General features: G+C 43.2%; 1 protein-coding gene across 1 annotated transcript in view; it reads left to right on the forward strand.

Annotated features, from left to right (window-relative positions):
* LOC311041131 (gamma-aminobutyric acid receptor subunit beta-3-like) overlaps nt 1–17,405 on the forward strand; it is a gene marked incomplete at its 5' end in the record, with an annotated part of 110,586 nt that overhangs the window by 57,488 nt on the left and 35,693 nt on the right. Inside the window, one exon of the mRNA XM_084051633.1 lies at nt 16,985–17,205. Within this exon, the coding sequence (XP_083907759.1) occupies nt 16,985–17,205 (221 nt within the window). The remainder of the gene's footprint in view (nt 1–16,984; nt 17,206–17,405) is intronic.

Genomic DNA, 17,405 nt, shown 5'->3' on the forward strand with positions numbered 1-17,405 from the left:
GTCTCTGTAAATCAAGGTGACCTGCTCTATATAATTTATAATAGGGCTGCTGCAACTATCCATCATTTTCCTAGAGATTATTATATCGATTCCTTTTTTAGTTCATAGAATAATCGAGAATAACTTTTCTTCACTTTTTTGATTTACCACTTAAGCCCCAATTTATACTTCGGCACACAAAAGGAAACTTTTCGTCTATGATGACATGCCCAAAATAGTGATTGATTATTAATTGATAATTTTAAACAATAAACCTTTTTCTAAGGTCTGATATATACATACATACATATTAGGACTGTAATATGTAAAGTGTCATGGGTTCACTTTGGCTATAAACAGACTAAAATGGTCTTAATGTTAGGCATGTATGTGTCTGCAACATACTGAGTGAGCTAGTCATCCATTACTCCCACAGATGCATGTGGGTGTTGGAGAGAGGGGGAGAGAGAGAGAGAGAGAGAGAGAGAGAGAGAGAGAGAGAGAGAGAGAGAGAGAGAGAGAGAGAGAGAGAGAGGGAGAGAGAGAGAGAGGGAATAATCTGTCATGCTTCTTTCACACTCCAACATTCCTGCTGTCTTATGCAATTTAAGAAGATAACAAAATCAATTGTGCATTGATGACCAAAAGATAGAAGCGATGTGACCGCAACAAAAAGACACTTTTGAAACAGAAGGTTTTAAAATGTACTTAATCAGGGTTACTCATTATTTCTTTGACTATACTGAAAATGAGTGAGGCGCTTAATGGCGTGAAACCTTATTCTTCTGCCGAGTACATTAAACAAGTTGACCACGGGTGGCAAGTTTAGCATCAGAAGTTGTTTACAAAACATTCTCCGGTCGTCTCAACTCTGGGCCCCAGAAATGTCGCATTCGATCCCGCTAACAATGTCCACACATGCATCCTTCATGAGACAACATTTGTCTTCATGTTCAGTTCCCTGTCTTGCCACTGTACTCATATTATACAGTATCATCATCATAATTATCTTATATGTAGGTCTCCAGCAATGAAAAAAAAAAAGCTTTGTTTTTCTTGGGTTGCGTTTTTTGTGCTCTCTCTCTCTCTCTCTCTCTCTCTCTCTCTCTCTCTCTCTCTCTCTCTCTCTCTCTCTCTCTCTCTCTCTCTCTCTCTCTCTCTCTCTCTCTCTCTCTCTCTCTCTCTCTCTCTCTCTCTCTCTCTCTCTCTCTCTCTCTCTCTCTCTCTCTCTGTGTGTGTGCTGCGAGTGTGGATGGATGAATACACCCTCATATCTTTTATCCGGTATCCGGCTTCCTGCCTGATGGAATGTAATTGGCCCCAGGAGATAGTATGCAGGAGGATGAAGTGATCAGCGCTGAGATGTAGATGGAGCAGAGCGGGCTATACCTTCTGGCGCGCTGTCGCACCCCGCCAACTTACCACTTAGAGGGGCTGCGGGTACGAAGGGCTATGATGCAGCCTCTGGAAATTCTACTTCTATGTCGTTTACACAGCTTCTTCTTTATTGCTGCGGTCGCTGTTGCATGATAATGGCGTGCCTTTGCACCAGGTGCTGCTAACGCATGTTGTTGTGTTGCAGCACTGCCAACCGCGTTGGCCTGCCGGTGAATGTGATAGTTGACAGTCAATCCAATCTCACTGTATATAGAGGTTTGGGGGGTGTTTACGTATGTGACATGGTGTATATTTTTGTTATTCAAACATTTTTTTGATAAATACATTGGATTTATTTGTTTAACCCATTAAGACCGGGAACGCATCTGTGTCATTTTAAGATTTCATGGGCTATTCAAAAATAGCAGATCTACAAGCTCATAGCGTGGCACCGAGTGCCGCGCTATGAGCTTGTAGATCTGCTATTTTTTTTAAATCGTGAAAATGTGTGCAAATCTTTGAATATATATATATATTTTAAAGGGAACATTTTTGACTCAAATCTTTGCTTCTGGGGGGTCCCTATTAGATATTTTGAGATGGGTGTCCACGGCCAAATACATATAATTTTGGGGGTCCTTGACATGAAAAGGTTTGAGAAACACTGATATAGAAACAATTAGTAGACAAGACATTTGTAGAATCCCCAGAAGCAAAAAATTGAGTTAAAAATGTTTGCTTTAAAAAGATCTGCTATTTTTGAATAGCCAAAGAAATCTAAAATGACACATATTCTTTCCCGGTCTTAATGGGTTAAAATATGTATACATTGTTGAAACCTCTTATCTCCATATTTGAACTTTTTGTGTTTTTGATCATACTACAGTGTCACGCGAAAGCATCAAAAGTAGCAGATCTAGAAGCTCGAAACGCGGCTCGAAACGCAGCGCGAAGCGACGCGTTCTGAGCGTGTCGATCTGCTATTAGCTATTTTTGAATTTTTTGGACAGTTTTGGGACATATGAGATTTACACCCGATAGAGACGATACATACAAACACATACAGTATACAGTAGTATACCTTAAATATGGCTGTAAGGTTGTAATGTTGTGTTGTGACGTGGTCAGCTGGTTGGCCTGTCTGTCCATTCCGACACTTTGATCCCAAAAAAGATATCTCAGGGGGTGCCTTGGTAGCTAAGCCAGTTATTGCACACGCCATATGGTCCTTGTGAGAGCGAAGACCCGTTAGAATCCGACCCCGTGCAGTCGCGCTTCTCATAAATGTCACACTTGGCCCAGGCAGCAGAAATCAAATCAAGCAAGATGCGAGCTTTACCCCTTCTGTCCTGTTTTGATGTAGGTTTTTATTTGATTTATTTGATCGCCAGTCGAGTGTAAGGAAAAGCACGTCCTAGGGGCTGCTATAGTAGATTGAAACAGCTGGCCAATTAAGAGTCACTGCTGTGTTAACCACTTAAACCCATTAAGACCTGGAACGCATCTGTGTCATTTTTTTATTTGAGCTAAAAAAGCATTGTTTTACACTTTCGCTATTCAAAAATAGCAGATATACAAGCTCATAGCGCGGCACCGAGTGCTTGTAGATTTTTGAAAAATCGTGAAAATGTGTGCAAATCTTTGAATATATTTATTCTTTTAAAGCTTCTGGGGGTCCCGGGCCTGGAACAACATATTTTGAGATGGGGGTCCGCGGCCAAATACATATCATTTTGGGGGTCCTTGACATGAAAAAGTTTGAGAACCACTGATATAGAAACATACGTTTTTCAGGACATTTTGGGGATTTAGAAGACATTTGTAGAACCGGCTTCTGGTCTGAATGGGTTAAACCCCGTCTTTACTTAGAAAATTGGACATGAGTTGCCTCCGTACTTTTTTCCCCTCTACATCAAATATGTACACCAAAAAAATCGCAGATCTACAAGCTCACAATCCGTCGCAAGCCACGAACAGGGATGCTATAGGGGTCAAGTGGTTGAGAGAAGATTGATGGCTGAGCCGCTTCAATAGTGGGCTGGGCTGCTGCGGTGCTTTTTGTCATTATGCAGTTGTAGTGCAACCCACTACACGGTCGCTTAACATGCATTTCAGTAAATACTGAGACACGGAGGGAAACTGACTAACAGCTTGATAGAACACTTGACACCAGGAGAGACAGTCTCGTCACATCACATCACAATCCATGTGCATTGGTAAAGAAAGGCACCAAGCACATTCAGGTGACCTTCCTGCGGCGTGCTATTGTGACCAATTTCAAGAGCGTCTCGCAAGATTTGACTGAATCCATGTTGATTCTTATCATGTTGATTCTTGATTCTTAAGAGAGAGGGAGAGACAGAGAAACGCACGCACGCACACAACAATAGCGCCTATCTTTTCCAGGAATGAATGGTGTTCGCGACCTATCAGCTTCTTACCACCTATCTTCTATTTCATCACGGTCTGCCCTTGCGTACCTGGACGTTCGGCCCCTCGGGGACCTCCCACACAAAAGGCCCTTGGAACCTGTTTATACCTATCCGCCCTGCCTCTGTCACCTCGGTTTTCTCTGATATTTACTACTTAGTGCTTTGAGCTACATTCTGTGTATGAAAGGCGCCGCTCAAGTGAAGTTTGCATGGATTATTATTTGACACAAATCTGGGGTTTTCCTTTTTGAAAAATGGTTTCCAAGCGCACATTTTGGAGCTTAAGGCCAAAACGGTAAAAGCTTTTTATGAGCTGGCCCTACTTAAGCCCTACCTCATTAACCAACCAGGGTCCCCCAGGGGTCTGTACTGGGCCCCCTCCTTTTTTCCCTCTACACCAAAACTCTTCGCCTAGCTGATCTACAACCTTGTTGATTGGCTATTTTCGCGGGATGTTTTCCGACATGCCTAGAAAAGGTTCATGTGGTTATAACTTTAACAATTCCACATGTCTGATTCCCTGCCTTAGTGTGAGACATGCCTCCCTCTACTTTTCTAAATGAATCAGTATGAAAATGGCATTAAAAAAATAAATCCTTAAAAAAATAAGAAAAATTACTCAAATTACTACAATGCAGGAATGACCAAAATTGATAATTGTGTGTGCTTTCCCGTGTGACTTCAATCCCCATCTGAGGCAAGTAAACAAATCTAATAGCCTATAACTATACTGTTCTCTGCAAGAGGAGAAATTCTATTTGATTTCTACAATAATGATTGTGCCCCCCCCCCCTCTTTCCTCCCTCATTTCTTGTTATTAGGCAATACATCATAAACTATTAGATATCCAGGAAAGGCTTTTGCAATACGGTGCAAACTCCTGAGCGTCAATTTAACTCAGACAATGTCCAAACAGACCTGTAAGGGACCATTTTCACTCTCTAGGAGTTCAAATAACACTCGGTATATCGCAGTGTGCCATATCGCACACTGAACACCATTGCCGTGATTTGCAGGAACGAGTAGCCCTGCTTCGATTCAATCACCTCCCCTCTATTTGCTCTCAATAAGGGACCATGCTATTTTTACCCATTCTGTGCGGATAAGGGCTCTCTCACAGAGGGATTCCCCCCCCCCCCCTCCCTGCCACACTGCAGTGTGGAGCTATACCGCCACGGGCCTGTCCCGAGGGGAGCGCCGAAATTACATTGAAGTGACTCAAATTGCTTCATGGCGTGGGTTCATAAGCAGTACACAGTGAGTACACATTGTATCGATGAACCCCCCTCCAAACACCCAACACCCCCACGCACTCCCCATTTTTATACCCCAGCAATGTTATGCCAAACTAACTAACAAGGCTGTAATCATTTATTTTTCATTGCCACTGGTGCGCAGAGACCTCTTTGATATGATTTGCACCAGTTATGAGGATTGGGTGAATTAGAAAGGAAAGGAGAAGTAGAAAAAATAAAACTGGTTTTGTTTTGAAAAGCGTCAGAGATCGGATCTGAGGGAAGATATTTTCCAGGTCATAACGACATTCTTCCATGCACGTTATGCTATTCTGTTCAATTCAAGTCTAATGCAATATTCTATTCTATTCTATTTTTCACTTTAAAATACATATACACATACTGTTTCTGTTACTGTTACTGTGTTTGATTCTCTCTCTCTCAGACACACACACACGCACGCACGCATACACGCACGCACGCACACACACCCATAGCTGGCTGATAGTAAACGACAGCGGCATATGCGAGCGAGAGAGAGAACATATGCCACATGACAAACATGCTAGCAGGGCATTTCCTAGATGCTGGAGGTATTACTTAACACCGCAGGTGGTAAGATACCATTACACACACTGACAACGAGAGAGAATAATAATACCCACTCATTTTCATCGAGCGATATGAAAGTATACATTAGGTGTAAAGAGAACAAGAGAGACGAGAGATATGACTGGATTCTGACAAACTCTAAGTGAATATTACTGACCTATGATTGACCAGCGTAGGGTTGGATTTTTTCTTTTCTTATTTAATCGAACCCCAGACCGGCCTATTCACTTGAACGATGTGGGCTCATTTTGTGTCATCACAAAGGCGTGGTTGACCCAAATCAACCGGCAAATTGTTCTGCAACGCCTGCCCTCCTATTAACGCACTATAGAATGCATAGAAGGCAGTGTTCTAGAATTGTGTATACATTGGGAATTTGCATATTGTGCGAAAGGCAGAAGTTGTCAATAATTCATGGCCTACAGTATATCCAACACCCCCTTAACCCATTAAGACCGGGAACGCATCTGTGTCATTTTTAGATTTCTCTGGCTATTCAAAAAATCTCATAGCGCGGCACTCGGGGCCGCACTATGAGCTTGTAGATCTGCTATTTTTTTGAAAAATCATGAACATTTGTGCAAATCTTTGAATATACTTTTTGAAGCGAACATTTGTAACTCATTTCTGGGGGTTCTACAAATGTCTTCTAAATCCTAACAGTTTCAAAAACAAAAAAAACTTATGTTGCTATATATCAGTGGTCAAGGACCACCCAAAATGATATATATTTGTCCGCGGACCCCCCCCCCCATCTCAAAATATCTTGTTCCAGGGACCCCCAGAAGCAAAGATGTGAGTTAAAAATGTATACAAATATTCAAACATTTGCACACATTTTCACGTTTTATTTCTCCAAAAATAGCAATATCTACAAGCTCATATATCTGCTATTTTTGAATAGCCAAAGAAATCTAAAGTGACAAAGATGCATGCGTTCCCGGAATGAATGGGTTAAAGTATGAATAAAATAAAAACACATATAGAAGTCCCGCAGCCCGACGACGCCCGGTGCAACGCAGGGCCAGCAGTGCGAGCCTCCACCTCATCAGGAATTCATTTTGATTGTCCACATGCAAGATTGATGAGAATCCGTTGGCTCCGTGTTGGTACAGCGAGCCTCAGTCGACACAGCTGATGTGAATCATTTATGCCCCCCCCCCCTCTAGGTGTGTTATTATCCCACCTCACCACCCGCTGGTAACATAGCCGCGGGACATAGAGGAACCCCAGAGCTAATCTGTGTGACGTCATCACTGACCGAACTGAGAGAATTATGGACATGGAGAAATAAGCAACGAGGTCTGTGTGAAAACAAGCCCCAAAGAAGAGACTATATGCTGTAGGCCACATGAGCACTTTAAACATATATACATTGGTTATTTGAAAATAGCAGATCTACAAGCTCACAACGCGTCGCGATGCGACGCGTTGTGAGCTTGTAGATCTGCTATTTTCAAAAGAAAATCTTGACAAAAGTGAAACATTTTGAATATTTTATGAAACATTTTAACACCACAAATGTGGTACGGGGGTCCCTGGCCCAAAATATTTTCAGATGGGGGGGGGGGTCTGTGGACAAATACATATTCATGTGGGGGTCCTTGACATAAAAATGTTTGAGAACCACTGGTTTAAAACAACATTTGCAAAGCAAGCCCAAATAAGCAACTACACTTTAGAAACAAGCCCAAAAAAAGGCAACCCTCAACTACTGTAGTACCAATATTTAACAAGCGACTTTACAGGACAAACAAGCCCAAGCGGACACTGAAACTGGGGGCTAGGATAGGAGAGGAGAGGAGAGGAGAGGGACCGATTGAAGCTGCCAGGGGAATTGGACAGACAGAAGGCGAGAAGCAGAGAAGACAGACACATGGATCAGTGGTTGGGGGTCATGGCATGGTCATGAAAGAGAGAAAGACAACGGGGGAGAGAGAGAGAGAGGGGGGGGGGGGGTGGGGGGGGGGGGGGGGGTGACTGGTTGGTTGACAAGCAGCTTGATGGGGTCAAGATAATGTACTGCCACAGAGCTGGGTCATTTGGATTGATTGGCTCTGAGGGAGCTCTTCCCATTTCACTGCAATCACTTTCTTACTAATGCCAATTAATTTCCCACATGCTGTGAGCAATCCATAGTGGTTGGTCAACGGGATTGAGACTGATGGTATTTTCTTGTTTATTTATTTTTTGTTAATTGTCTGGTCTATTTTTATATCTAGTGGAGGCACCCCGAAAACAACTATTTTCTAGTGTCCCTCTCTTTGAGTGTCTGCCAAACGTTATTGTACAGTATGTGTAAGTCTTAGGGTTACAGTATAACATAGATTTTATTTTTTAAATCTTTATTTTTTTTTAGAGATGATAAACTGGCCATTGTTGGTGTTTGATATTATGTGGTCGATGTTGATCTATAGTGTGTTGCTGTTTTCACAGATATAAATATGAATATTTGGTCCAGTGGGACAATCAGCAGGAAGAAGTAGAGAGACTTGGGGACCACATTAATTATCACAATTTCCTTTTTACTGTACGCTGCTACCTTTGGGAAAATTCTTAAACAAAAACCACTAAATACATGAGGTTTTCAATTAATGACTGCAAACCGTTCTCGAGAGGGGAAAATTATGATAAATTATGCTGAGCAGGCAGCAATGAGACCACGACATTAGATCATAATCATAATGTTGGATGATATATCGTTTTAATAATTAGAGTCGTGTCAGACCCCGACCTCCCTCGTTAGTCGGTGCTTTGACCTTGGGGGCCGCAGGCTCCAGTAATGTCCAAGGTCACCTGGTCTCTTCTGCCACCATATTAATGGTACCATGCCATGTTGTTTTCCCCTCCTCGCTGTGACGCCAGTCTGTGTGCCGCGCTGGCCAAGGTCTTTTTTTTTTTTTTTTTTTTTACATTAACCATGTGAACCCTATAATAGCATGCCTATTCTGAGAGGAACATTAGACAAAAATAGCCGATCTACAAGCTCACAAAACCTCGCAGCGTGAAGCGTTGTGAGCTTGTAGATGGATGTAGATGTAGATGGAAAAAAGAGCAGCAGACCAAGTACAGAGCCAAAGGTAAATTTTACTACGTATTTAGCGTTTAAGTGGTTAAATGCCTGAAAATTCATTCATGGATTACACGAATCCAACATAGTAATAGAAAAGATAATGTGTAAACGATTAAACACAAAACATAAATATACACAACACTGATGATAGTGCTGTCAAGCAAGTCTATGAAAAAGATTAATCTGAAACACAATTTTATACAATGGGGGTCTGCTTCATCTCTCTCTCAGCTAAGGGGTCCTTATTGGCCTGAAAAACGTTGAAGAACACTGTTCTAGACCTGGGCAAAGCCAGTATTTGGAACTTGTATAATTATGGAAAAAAGATTGGTAGGTTGGAATGGTTGGATATCTTGAATCGAGCATCGCGATATAGTTCAGGAGTCACAGAAGTCAGGCTGTTCCCCACGCTCAATCACCCACCGATCTCTTTCGCTAACAAGCAAACTCACACGCCCTCAATCCTAATGGTTCCTTCTAGGCGGCGCATTTTAAGCAGTTCACTCTTCTCTCTACACGCTCAGCATGGGTCACAGCACCTCTTCCGTCAGCTTGTCAGTGATCAAACTCCCTCCACCTCCTCCAGCCTCCTCCCCCTTGTGGCATTTAGCTCTTCAACTATGTTAGTATGTTAATTGTATGGATTTCTGTGGTTGTATGATGTTATATCTGTGTGTCTTTAAGTTATGCTCTTGAAGCGTCGTCCATGTAACATCTCTGTATCTTTAGGCTCTACTTCAGGGGGGGTTTGTGATCTCAGATTCTGTGTCATGCTTGCGCAGATCAATCTGTAGTATAGGCCTATCACAGGAGCAGAGTCACACCGCTAACTTTAATGCAATATTATTGCAATACATAGTTTATCTTGACAAAATGGTCTGACTGAATTGTTAGTCTTTACCACATGAACCCTATCGTCCCTATTTGACAAGAGACACAATAGATTTGGTGTAGAGGGAAAAAAGTAGAGGACCTATAGTTTTCACATGTCAACCTATGGTGTAAGTCTTGGGCCCGGGGACCCCGATCAATGAATTATATAGGGCAGGGGTCTTCAATGTTTTTAATTTTCAGCCCAAGGACCCCTTAGCAGAGAGAGAAATGAAGCAGGAATCCCCACTACAAATTGTATAAAATGGTGTCACAGATTAAACTTTTTCATAGATTTCATATTTGTTGGATTCATGTTAATGTGTATTTTCAGACATTTAAGCACTTAAACCGTCAATACTTAGTAGACTTGACCTTTCACTCTGTACTTGGTCCGCTCTTTTTCCCTTCTACACTAAACTGCTTTGCCGAAAATAGACGATCTACAAGCTCACAACGCCTCGCAGCGCAAGGCGTTGTGAGCTTGTAGATTGGCTATTTTTGTCTAATGTTCCCATCAGAATAAGGATGCTAGGGTTCAAGTGGTTAATGTAAAAAAAAGAAAAAATCCTATCACACAAGATTTGGCAGCCACCCTGCAGTAACTCAGAGGACACCCTAGGGTCCCGGACTCCCTGTTGAAGATCCCTGAGTAGAGTTTTAGTGTCAATGCGCGACAATGCTCCTTGGCTGATTTATATGCGTGGCAAGGAATAAGAAGAAAAAAGCACTGTGCTTGAGCTTGGCCTGGGAGACTTGAAGCGTCTTCAAGTGCCTCAGGCGCTAAATTAAATATTCATCAAATATCTGACCCTGGCTCTTGGGAGAGGTTCATCACTGGCCTTCAAATGCTAATTGAAGAAATTAATGTGCTGGGAATTTTGAGCTCACACAATGTAAATGGATGTCGTTGTGTTGCATTTGCGCTGATAGCTTCCGTGGTTTGAGTAGTTATCTGGGAGAGACGAGAAGCCGCTCAGCCTTTGTTGAGTAGATTGTAGATCAATACATTGACTTGAGATGCAGAACAGCGTCCGTTCCTCGAAGACACACACGTGAGGTGTAATTTGAGGGGAAATAGGTTTAAGGTGAATTAATATGAAATAGTGGAACCTAGAGATGGAGATACAGTAGATCATAGTCAGGGATGGATTTGTTTGGGGGGTATGGGGAGAGATCCTCTGTTTTTGATATCCCAGCTCTGATCATAAATCTTTTATAAATAAATCGTTTTCTCCCTGCTTCTGGTCAGACTAAATACATGCCTTTGCTTTTGGGAAATGTAATTGTGTGGAATGTCTGATATGTTTGATATTTATGTTTGATAATATCACAATTTTAATCACCTCCCTATTTTGGGAAAATGTGTCAAAAACTTTTATAGCCAATAGCCAATCTACATGCTCACAATCCGTCACCATGAGATGCATTGTGGGCTTGTAGATCGGCAATTTTCGCTACGAAGAATACAGTATAGGGGCTTAAGTGGTTACAATTATCTACTCTAGACAATCAATGCAAGCAGCCGATGTTGAGAAGCACACGGTCAAATCCCACATCCACAGAGGCTAAATGTCTTGTTTAGCTCTCTCTCCCATCATGTCTTTTTTGCAAAATCAGCCGCTCCCCCCCCCCCCCCCCCCCCCGAGAGACGTGCGATGAGAACAAAACGACGAGCTTAGTTATGCAACGGCATCAACAGGCGCCAACGTTTCGGGGTATCTGTGCTCATCTCATCGCGGTGGCCATTTTCTTGTCCTTTTTCCTGTTAATCCCGGTTTCATTGGCCTAAGTGTGAAAAAGCCTAAGTGTGAAAAACGCGGCGCCAACAGTCATCTGTACCACCGCCAGTGACAGCCTCGCATGGTCCGCTTCCAGCTCAACACCACAGTGGGAAGAGAGGAGGAGGGGGGGGATCATGGCTTGGCCCTGAGAGAGAGATATAGAGAGGAAGGAAGAGGAAGGGCGGGGGGGGGGGGGGGGGGCTGTGCCTGTGTGTGTGTGTGTGTGTGTGTGTGTGTGTGTGTGTGCGCGCGCGAGTGTGTGGATAGGTCAGCGCACAGTCAGACCAAGAAAGAAAGACGGAGAGAGAGATAGTGAGAGAGAGAGAGAGAGAGAGAGAGAGAGAGAGAGGGCGTGAATGAGCGAGACAGATAAAGAGGGAGGGATGGCAGTGGGACTGTTATTTGGGGTAAGTGGATTATGTGGTGTGGAAGGAAGGCCCTGGGATTCACTTGCGGTTCGACTGCTCCCTTCCCTTTGCTACTACACCCCACCCCACCGCGTGATAGCGAAATGCAGCACACCTCAGCCAAAACCCGCCCTGCCGCCTTGCGATTGGATGAATGCAAAAACGAGAAAACAAGGACTCCGCCCTCAGAGGGGACGGTGGGGGGCGTTGTCACATTCTAATACTGCGCAAAACCCTATTCCTTTAACTGGTCTGGTGGCGTGCCACGCTGAGCATTGGACTACCGACCCCAACCCCCCGTGAATCGAATCAACCTGCTGGCTCTCTTTTTCCTACAACCGCAGACTATTCTTTTTGGCCGATAAATGATAGTTTTGGGCCGCGACGGAGGCGCGCAGTCTCAAGCGAACTTGAGCCACGAGAGGCACTAAAGCGAGCAAGTTGCCGTGCCGAACGTTGCAACGTTCGCTTGAGCCTAGTCAGCCTACTCAGCGCCGTACGAGTTATGTACGGATAGGGACAAAATCGTAAATCATGTTTTGGGCTGAGCTTTTGCCCCAACTGCCACTGCCCCCCCCCCCCATCCCTCACACATCCTTCCTCTCCTGTCATGTTCTTGCACTTTAGTATGCTGGAACTGTTCCTGCCTAAACTGCTGTATATACAGTAGAAGATACCGTGAGGTTGTTTTTGCTCTTTTTTTGCACTCTCTTTTTCTTTTTTTTTACGGTTTTATTGTTATTAATGTTATTGTTATTATTACCTATGCCGCTGCATTGTCTGAGGGAAGCCGAACAAACATAACTTTTACTCTTAAGTGCCTGTACACAAGACGTAACGGTAAAGCACAACCTTCTGTGCCTGTATCCGTATGCAACCCGACCGCAGTTCTGAGATGTCGTGTGACTGGCTAGTTTGCTCTGCTGTCGCATCTAGTTGCTGTCGTTTGGGGTTTGATTACATTTTATATACGTGAGCGCGGCGGAGAGTGAACTCTGCTCTGCGATGTCGCTGTGCTCACTTTCACTTCACATCACTTTCGTGAGAAACGGCCGAGTCCACCTCCTGGTTGCCATAGCGGTGTGTTATATATGAATCCCACCGGTGGAATGTAATCTAAGTACATTTACTCAAGTTCTGTACTTGGGTATAATTTTGAGGTACTGTACATGATTATTTCCATTTTTGGATACTTTATACCAGTGGTTCTTAAACTTTTTTGTGCCCCCAAATTGATATGTATTTGGCCGCGTACCCCCATCTGACAATGTTTTGTGCCAAGGACCCCCAGAAGAGAGGATTTGTGTTAAAAAATATATATACAAATTATTCAAAACATTTCAAAAATAGCAGATGTACAAGCTCGCTCGTGATCTTGTACATCTGCTATTTTTGAATTGCCAACATATAAAGGATGGATAAAGTGGTTAAAAGTATTGTGACGCTATGTTAACACATTTTGCTGGGGACCCCCCCTATGGGCCCCTGGGTGTCCCCGGAGCCCACTTTGAGAACCAAAGCTTTATACTTTTACTCCACGCCACCTCAGAGGCAAATATTGTTCTTTTTATGAACAAAAAAAGGCTTTTCAAAGAAGTACTGCTGAGCCCCCAAATGGTGTGGTCTATACAGACTTGCAAAGAAAAGAATTCCAAGGCACTCCGTCTTCGATGAAAGGCAAGGCAGCAAATTATGACCAACGCGTATCGACCTAGAAGGTCTTCATCAGGGTCTGCCTCTGTTCTTTTTGTCTGGAAGAGAGGTTTTACTGGAAATGAGGTATAGAGTAAAGGGAATCAAAAGTTGTGCAGAACATTGGCTGCAAATTTACCACCAATTTGTCTCAGTGGGGCTGGGTGACTCAGCAAGGCCGGGTGCCACATCACTGTTAGGCTTACGCTATACCAGGAAGTGAGAGCAACAGTTCTTCACATAATTTGGCTGTGCTGTGTGAATCAGTGTTGGCTTGCACTCTATTCAGCTAGCGGGATGGTGTGTGATGTCACTTAACCCGTTAAGACCTGAGATACGATTCTACAAAATGTCTTCTAAATCCAACAGTTTTCTGAAACACTTGTGTTGCTATAATATCAGTGGTGCTTATACTTTTTCATGTCAAGGACCCCCAAAATTATATGTATTTGGCCACGGACCCCCATCTGAAAATGTTTTGCTCCAGGGACCCCCATAAGTAAAGATTAGAGTAAAACATGTTTGCTTTAAAAAAAATATATATGCAAAGATTTGCACACATTTTCCAGATTCTTCAAAAATAGCGGATCTACAAGCTCATTACGCGGCACTTGAAGTATAAAGTAATGGTTTAAGTGGTTACACAGATGCGTTCCCGGTTTTAGTGGGTTAAAGAAATAAACAGGGTGGATGAGGAAAACAGATGGAAGTTTAGATTACAGTATATGATCTATCTACGGTATCTATCTCAGTTGCAATGCAGCCCCCTCCCTTTGGAACTCACTCCCAGCTCACTCCAAAGCCGTCCCCACCCTTGCCCTGTTCAAAACCTCCCTCAAAACCCACCTCTTCAGACTCACATTACCCCCTAATCCCCCCTTCTGCCTTTTTATTTCAATGTTTTTGTTTGCTTAGTTTCTGCTTTTAAACTATTCTCTTAATGAAGTTTTTTTTTAAATTCTGTCTATGTAAAGCGACTAGCCTACCGAGAAAAGCGTTAAATAAATAAGATGTATTAGTATTATTATTTATGACTTTGGTCTACATAAGATTATATTCCGACATTTCCCTGCGTGTACCTGTATGGATGAGTGGCAAATGAATTACCTTTTGATTCTTGATTCGCTTGATTCAATTTCAGTCGCTTAATTGTCTTGTTATGTGCAGTGAGGCAGGGGGTTGACTCGGATCTGTTTAATAAACTGTTCCGGGGTCTGTTTGATAATGCCACGTCTCCATTAGTGTCAGCGAGTTAACCTTTTGGAGTTGCGTGATAATCGACTTCTTTCTGTTAACCGGCGCGCTCTGACCCTTCTGGTGTGTTGTCCTCATCAAACATATCAACAAACAATAATCATTTTTTAATTGTATTTCTCTTAACATGCTTGGCTAATATGCAATATGATTGGCTTAATATGCAACATTGTTTTCTCACTCATCAGTAAGCAAACTTACATACAGTATAAGTGGTATTTGCACATTTCCAAAGTTACAATTGAATGACTTTTAAGACCTTTTTAATACCAAATTGTCAAATATTACGTAAGAAAGAGGCAAACATTGTGAAAATAGCCAATCTACAAGCTCGCAGTGTGCTTGTAGTTCGGCGATTTTCACAATATTTATCGGTGGAACCGAGGCAAACTAAATGTAATATGCTTACAATTCCAAGTGCTTGTCAGGGTGGGGGCTCCCCAGTTCAAATCTGATTATGTTGGGGGGTCGCGGCCTGAAAAGTTCGGGAACCCTTGCCTTACGTGACAAACGTTTCCGCTATCCAGCCTTCGTCACAGACGAAGGCTGAATAGCGGAAATGTTGGTCATGTTAGGCAACCTGTTTGTCTGAGTGCGACCCCCTTCGCTTGTTATTGGGAGTTGTGTGATAAGCACACATTTTGTCTCTCTGGGGCCTTGTTGTGAGTCAGCCGGCCCAGTGCCACATCACTGTAGCGTTAGGGAACACTGTATACCAGGAATTGAGAGCAACAGTTATTCACATAATGTGGCTGCGCTGTGTGAAACAGTTGGCCTGCACTCTATTCAGCTAGCAGGATGTGCAGTGATGACATAGAAAAAAAGAACTGGGTTGATGAGTAACATTTTTGAGAAGTTTAGCTTAAATGTTGTAGGGGCTAGCAACATCTATCTATCTATATATCTATTCATCCATGACAAAGGACTACATGCTCTCTCTCTCTCTCTCTCTCTCTCTCTCTCTCTCTCTCTCTCTCTCTCTCTCTCTCTCTCTCTCTCTCTCTCTCTCTCTCTCTCTCTCTCTCTCTCTCTCTCTCTCTCTCTCTCTCTCTCTCTCTCTCTCTCTCTCTCTCTCTCTCTCTCTCTCTCTCTCTCTCTCTCTCTCTCTCTCCCATCAACAAAGATCACAGGTGTCCCTCTCCCTCCCATATCTGACACATGCACAGACCGATGTGTCAGAAAGGCCATACACACAATGACTGAGTCATCCCACCGTTCCCACTATCTCTTTAAACTCCTGCCATCTGGTAGGAGGTTCAAGAGCACCGGGGCAACAAGCACCAGCAGGCTGTCTAACAGCTTCTTCCCCCAAACCATCAGAACCCTGAACACTTGCCATATACTGTCCCCAAAACCAAAACCAACTACTACTGTATCTAAGAGAATAATACATGGGCACTTCAGGAGAGGCTACCCAAATAAAATACTGGAGCACTCGACTGGTCTGCATGTATTTATTATTTTGCGGGGTGACTGACGTTTGGACGTTCTTCCTCAGAGTCAAAGGAACATTTTGACTCTGAGGAACCAGACCAGTTGAGTGCTCCAGTTTTTTATTTGGGTAGTCTCTCCTGAAGTGCCCATGTTACTATTCTCTCTGATTCAAGTTGTCCCTGTTGAGCACCAACAAGCCCTTCTAACTTCAACTGGCTGAAGCACCCTGGACTTATATTTGTACCTAGAACTGTATCTATATTGCACTTTGAATGCATCAGCACTCCTTTTTTTTTTACCAATGTCTGCTCTCTTGCTCTGCTTTTTAATGTTTTTAATGTATTTGCCTCTTCTTAGTGAGTCTGTTGTTTTTAACCCATCAAATCCGGGAATGCATCCGTGTCATTTTACATTTTAGCTATAACCATTACTTTATACTTTGGCTATTCAAAAATAGCAGATATACAAGCTCATAGCGCTATTAGCTTGTAGATCTGTTATTTTTGAAAAATCTTTTGTTTGTGCAGATCTTTGAATACAGTATATGTATTTTTAAAGCGCACATTTCTAACTAAAGGCTTTGCTTCTGGAGGGTCCCTGGAACAAAATATTTTGAGATTAGGGTCCGCCACTGATATAAAGCAACATATGGGTTTTCAGAAAACTGTTAGGATTCAGAAGACATTTGTAGATGCGTTCCCGGATTGAATGGGTTAAATGTGACAAGCACCATGAGTTGCGGAGAACTGTATTTTTCTCCCGTGTATGCCAAGTGTGTATCATGGAAGTAACAGTCAAACCGATTCCGATTCTGAACCTCTCTCTCTCTCTCTAGGACTACACGTTGACCATGTACTTCCAGCAGTACTGGAGGGACAAGCGTCTGGCGTACATCGGCATTCCCCTCAACCTGACGCTGGACAACCGGGTGGCCGACCAGCTCTGGGTGCCCGACACCTACTTCCTCAACGACAAGAAGTCCTTCGTCCACGGCGTCACCGTCAAGAACCGCATGATCCGGCTGCATCCGGACGGCACGGTCCTCTACGGCCTCAGGTGACAGCTGTGTTCCCAGTGCTCCTGGTTCCCATGTGTTCCTAGTCGTTACGACCCCAGGTTGTACCAGCTATAGGGGGGGTGGTAGTAACATATCGCCGCTGTCGGGCAGAAACCTCTCATCTCCAATTCTCCATATTCAAACTTTTTGTGTTTTCTCATAAATGAACGCCCTACTTGATCATACTACAGCATTACAC

Source organism: Gymnoscopelus microlampas, assembly GCF_963454915.1.
Source record: "Gymnoscopelus microlampas genome assembly, chromosome: 24".
Taxonomy (NCBI): Eukaryota; Metazoa; Chordata; class Actinopteri; order Myctophiformes; family Myctophidae; genus Gymnoscopelus; species Gymnoscopelus microlampas.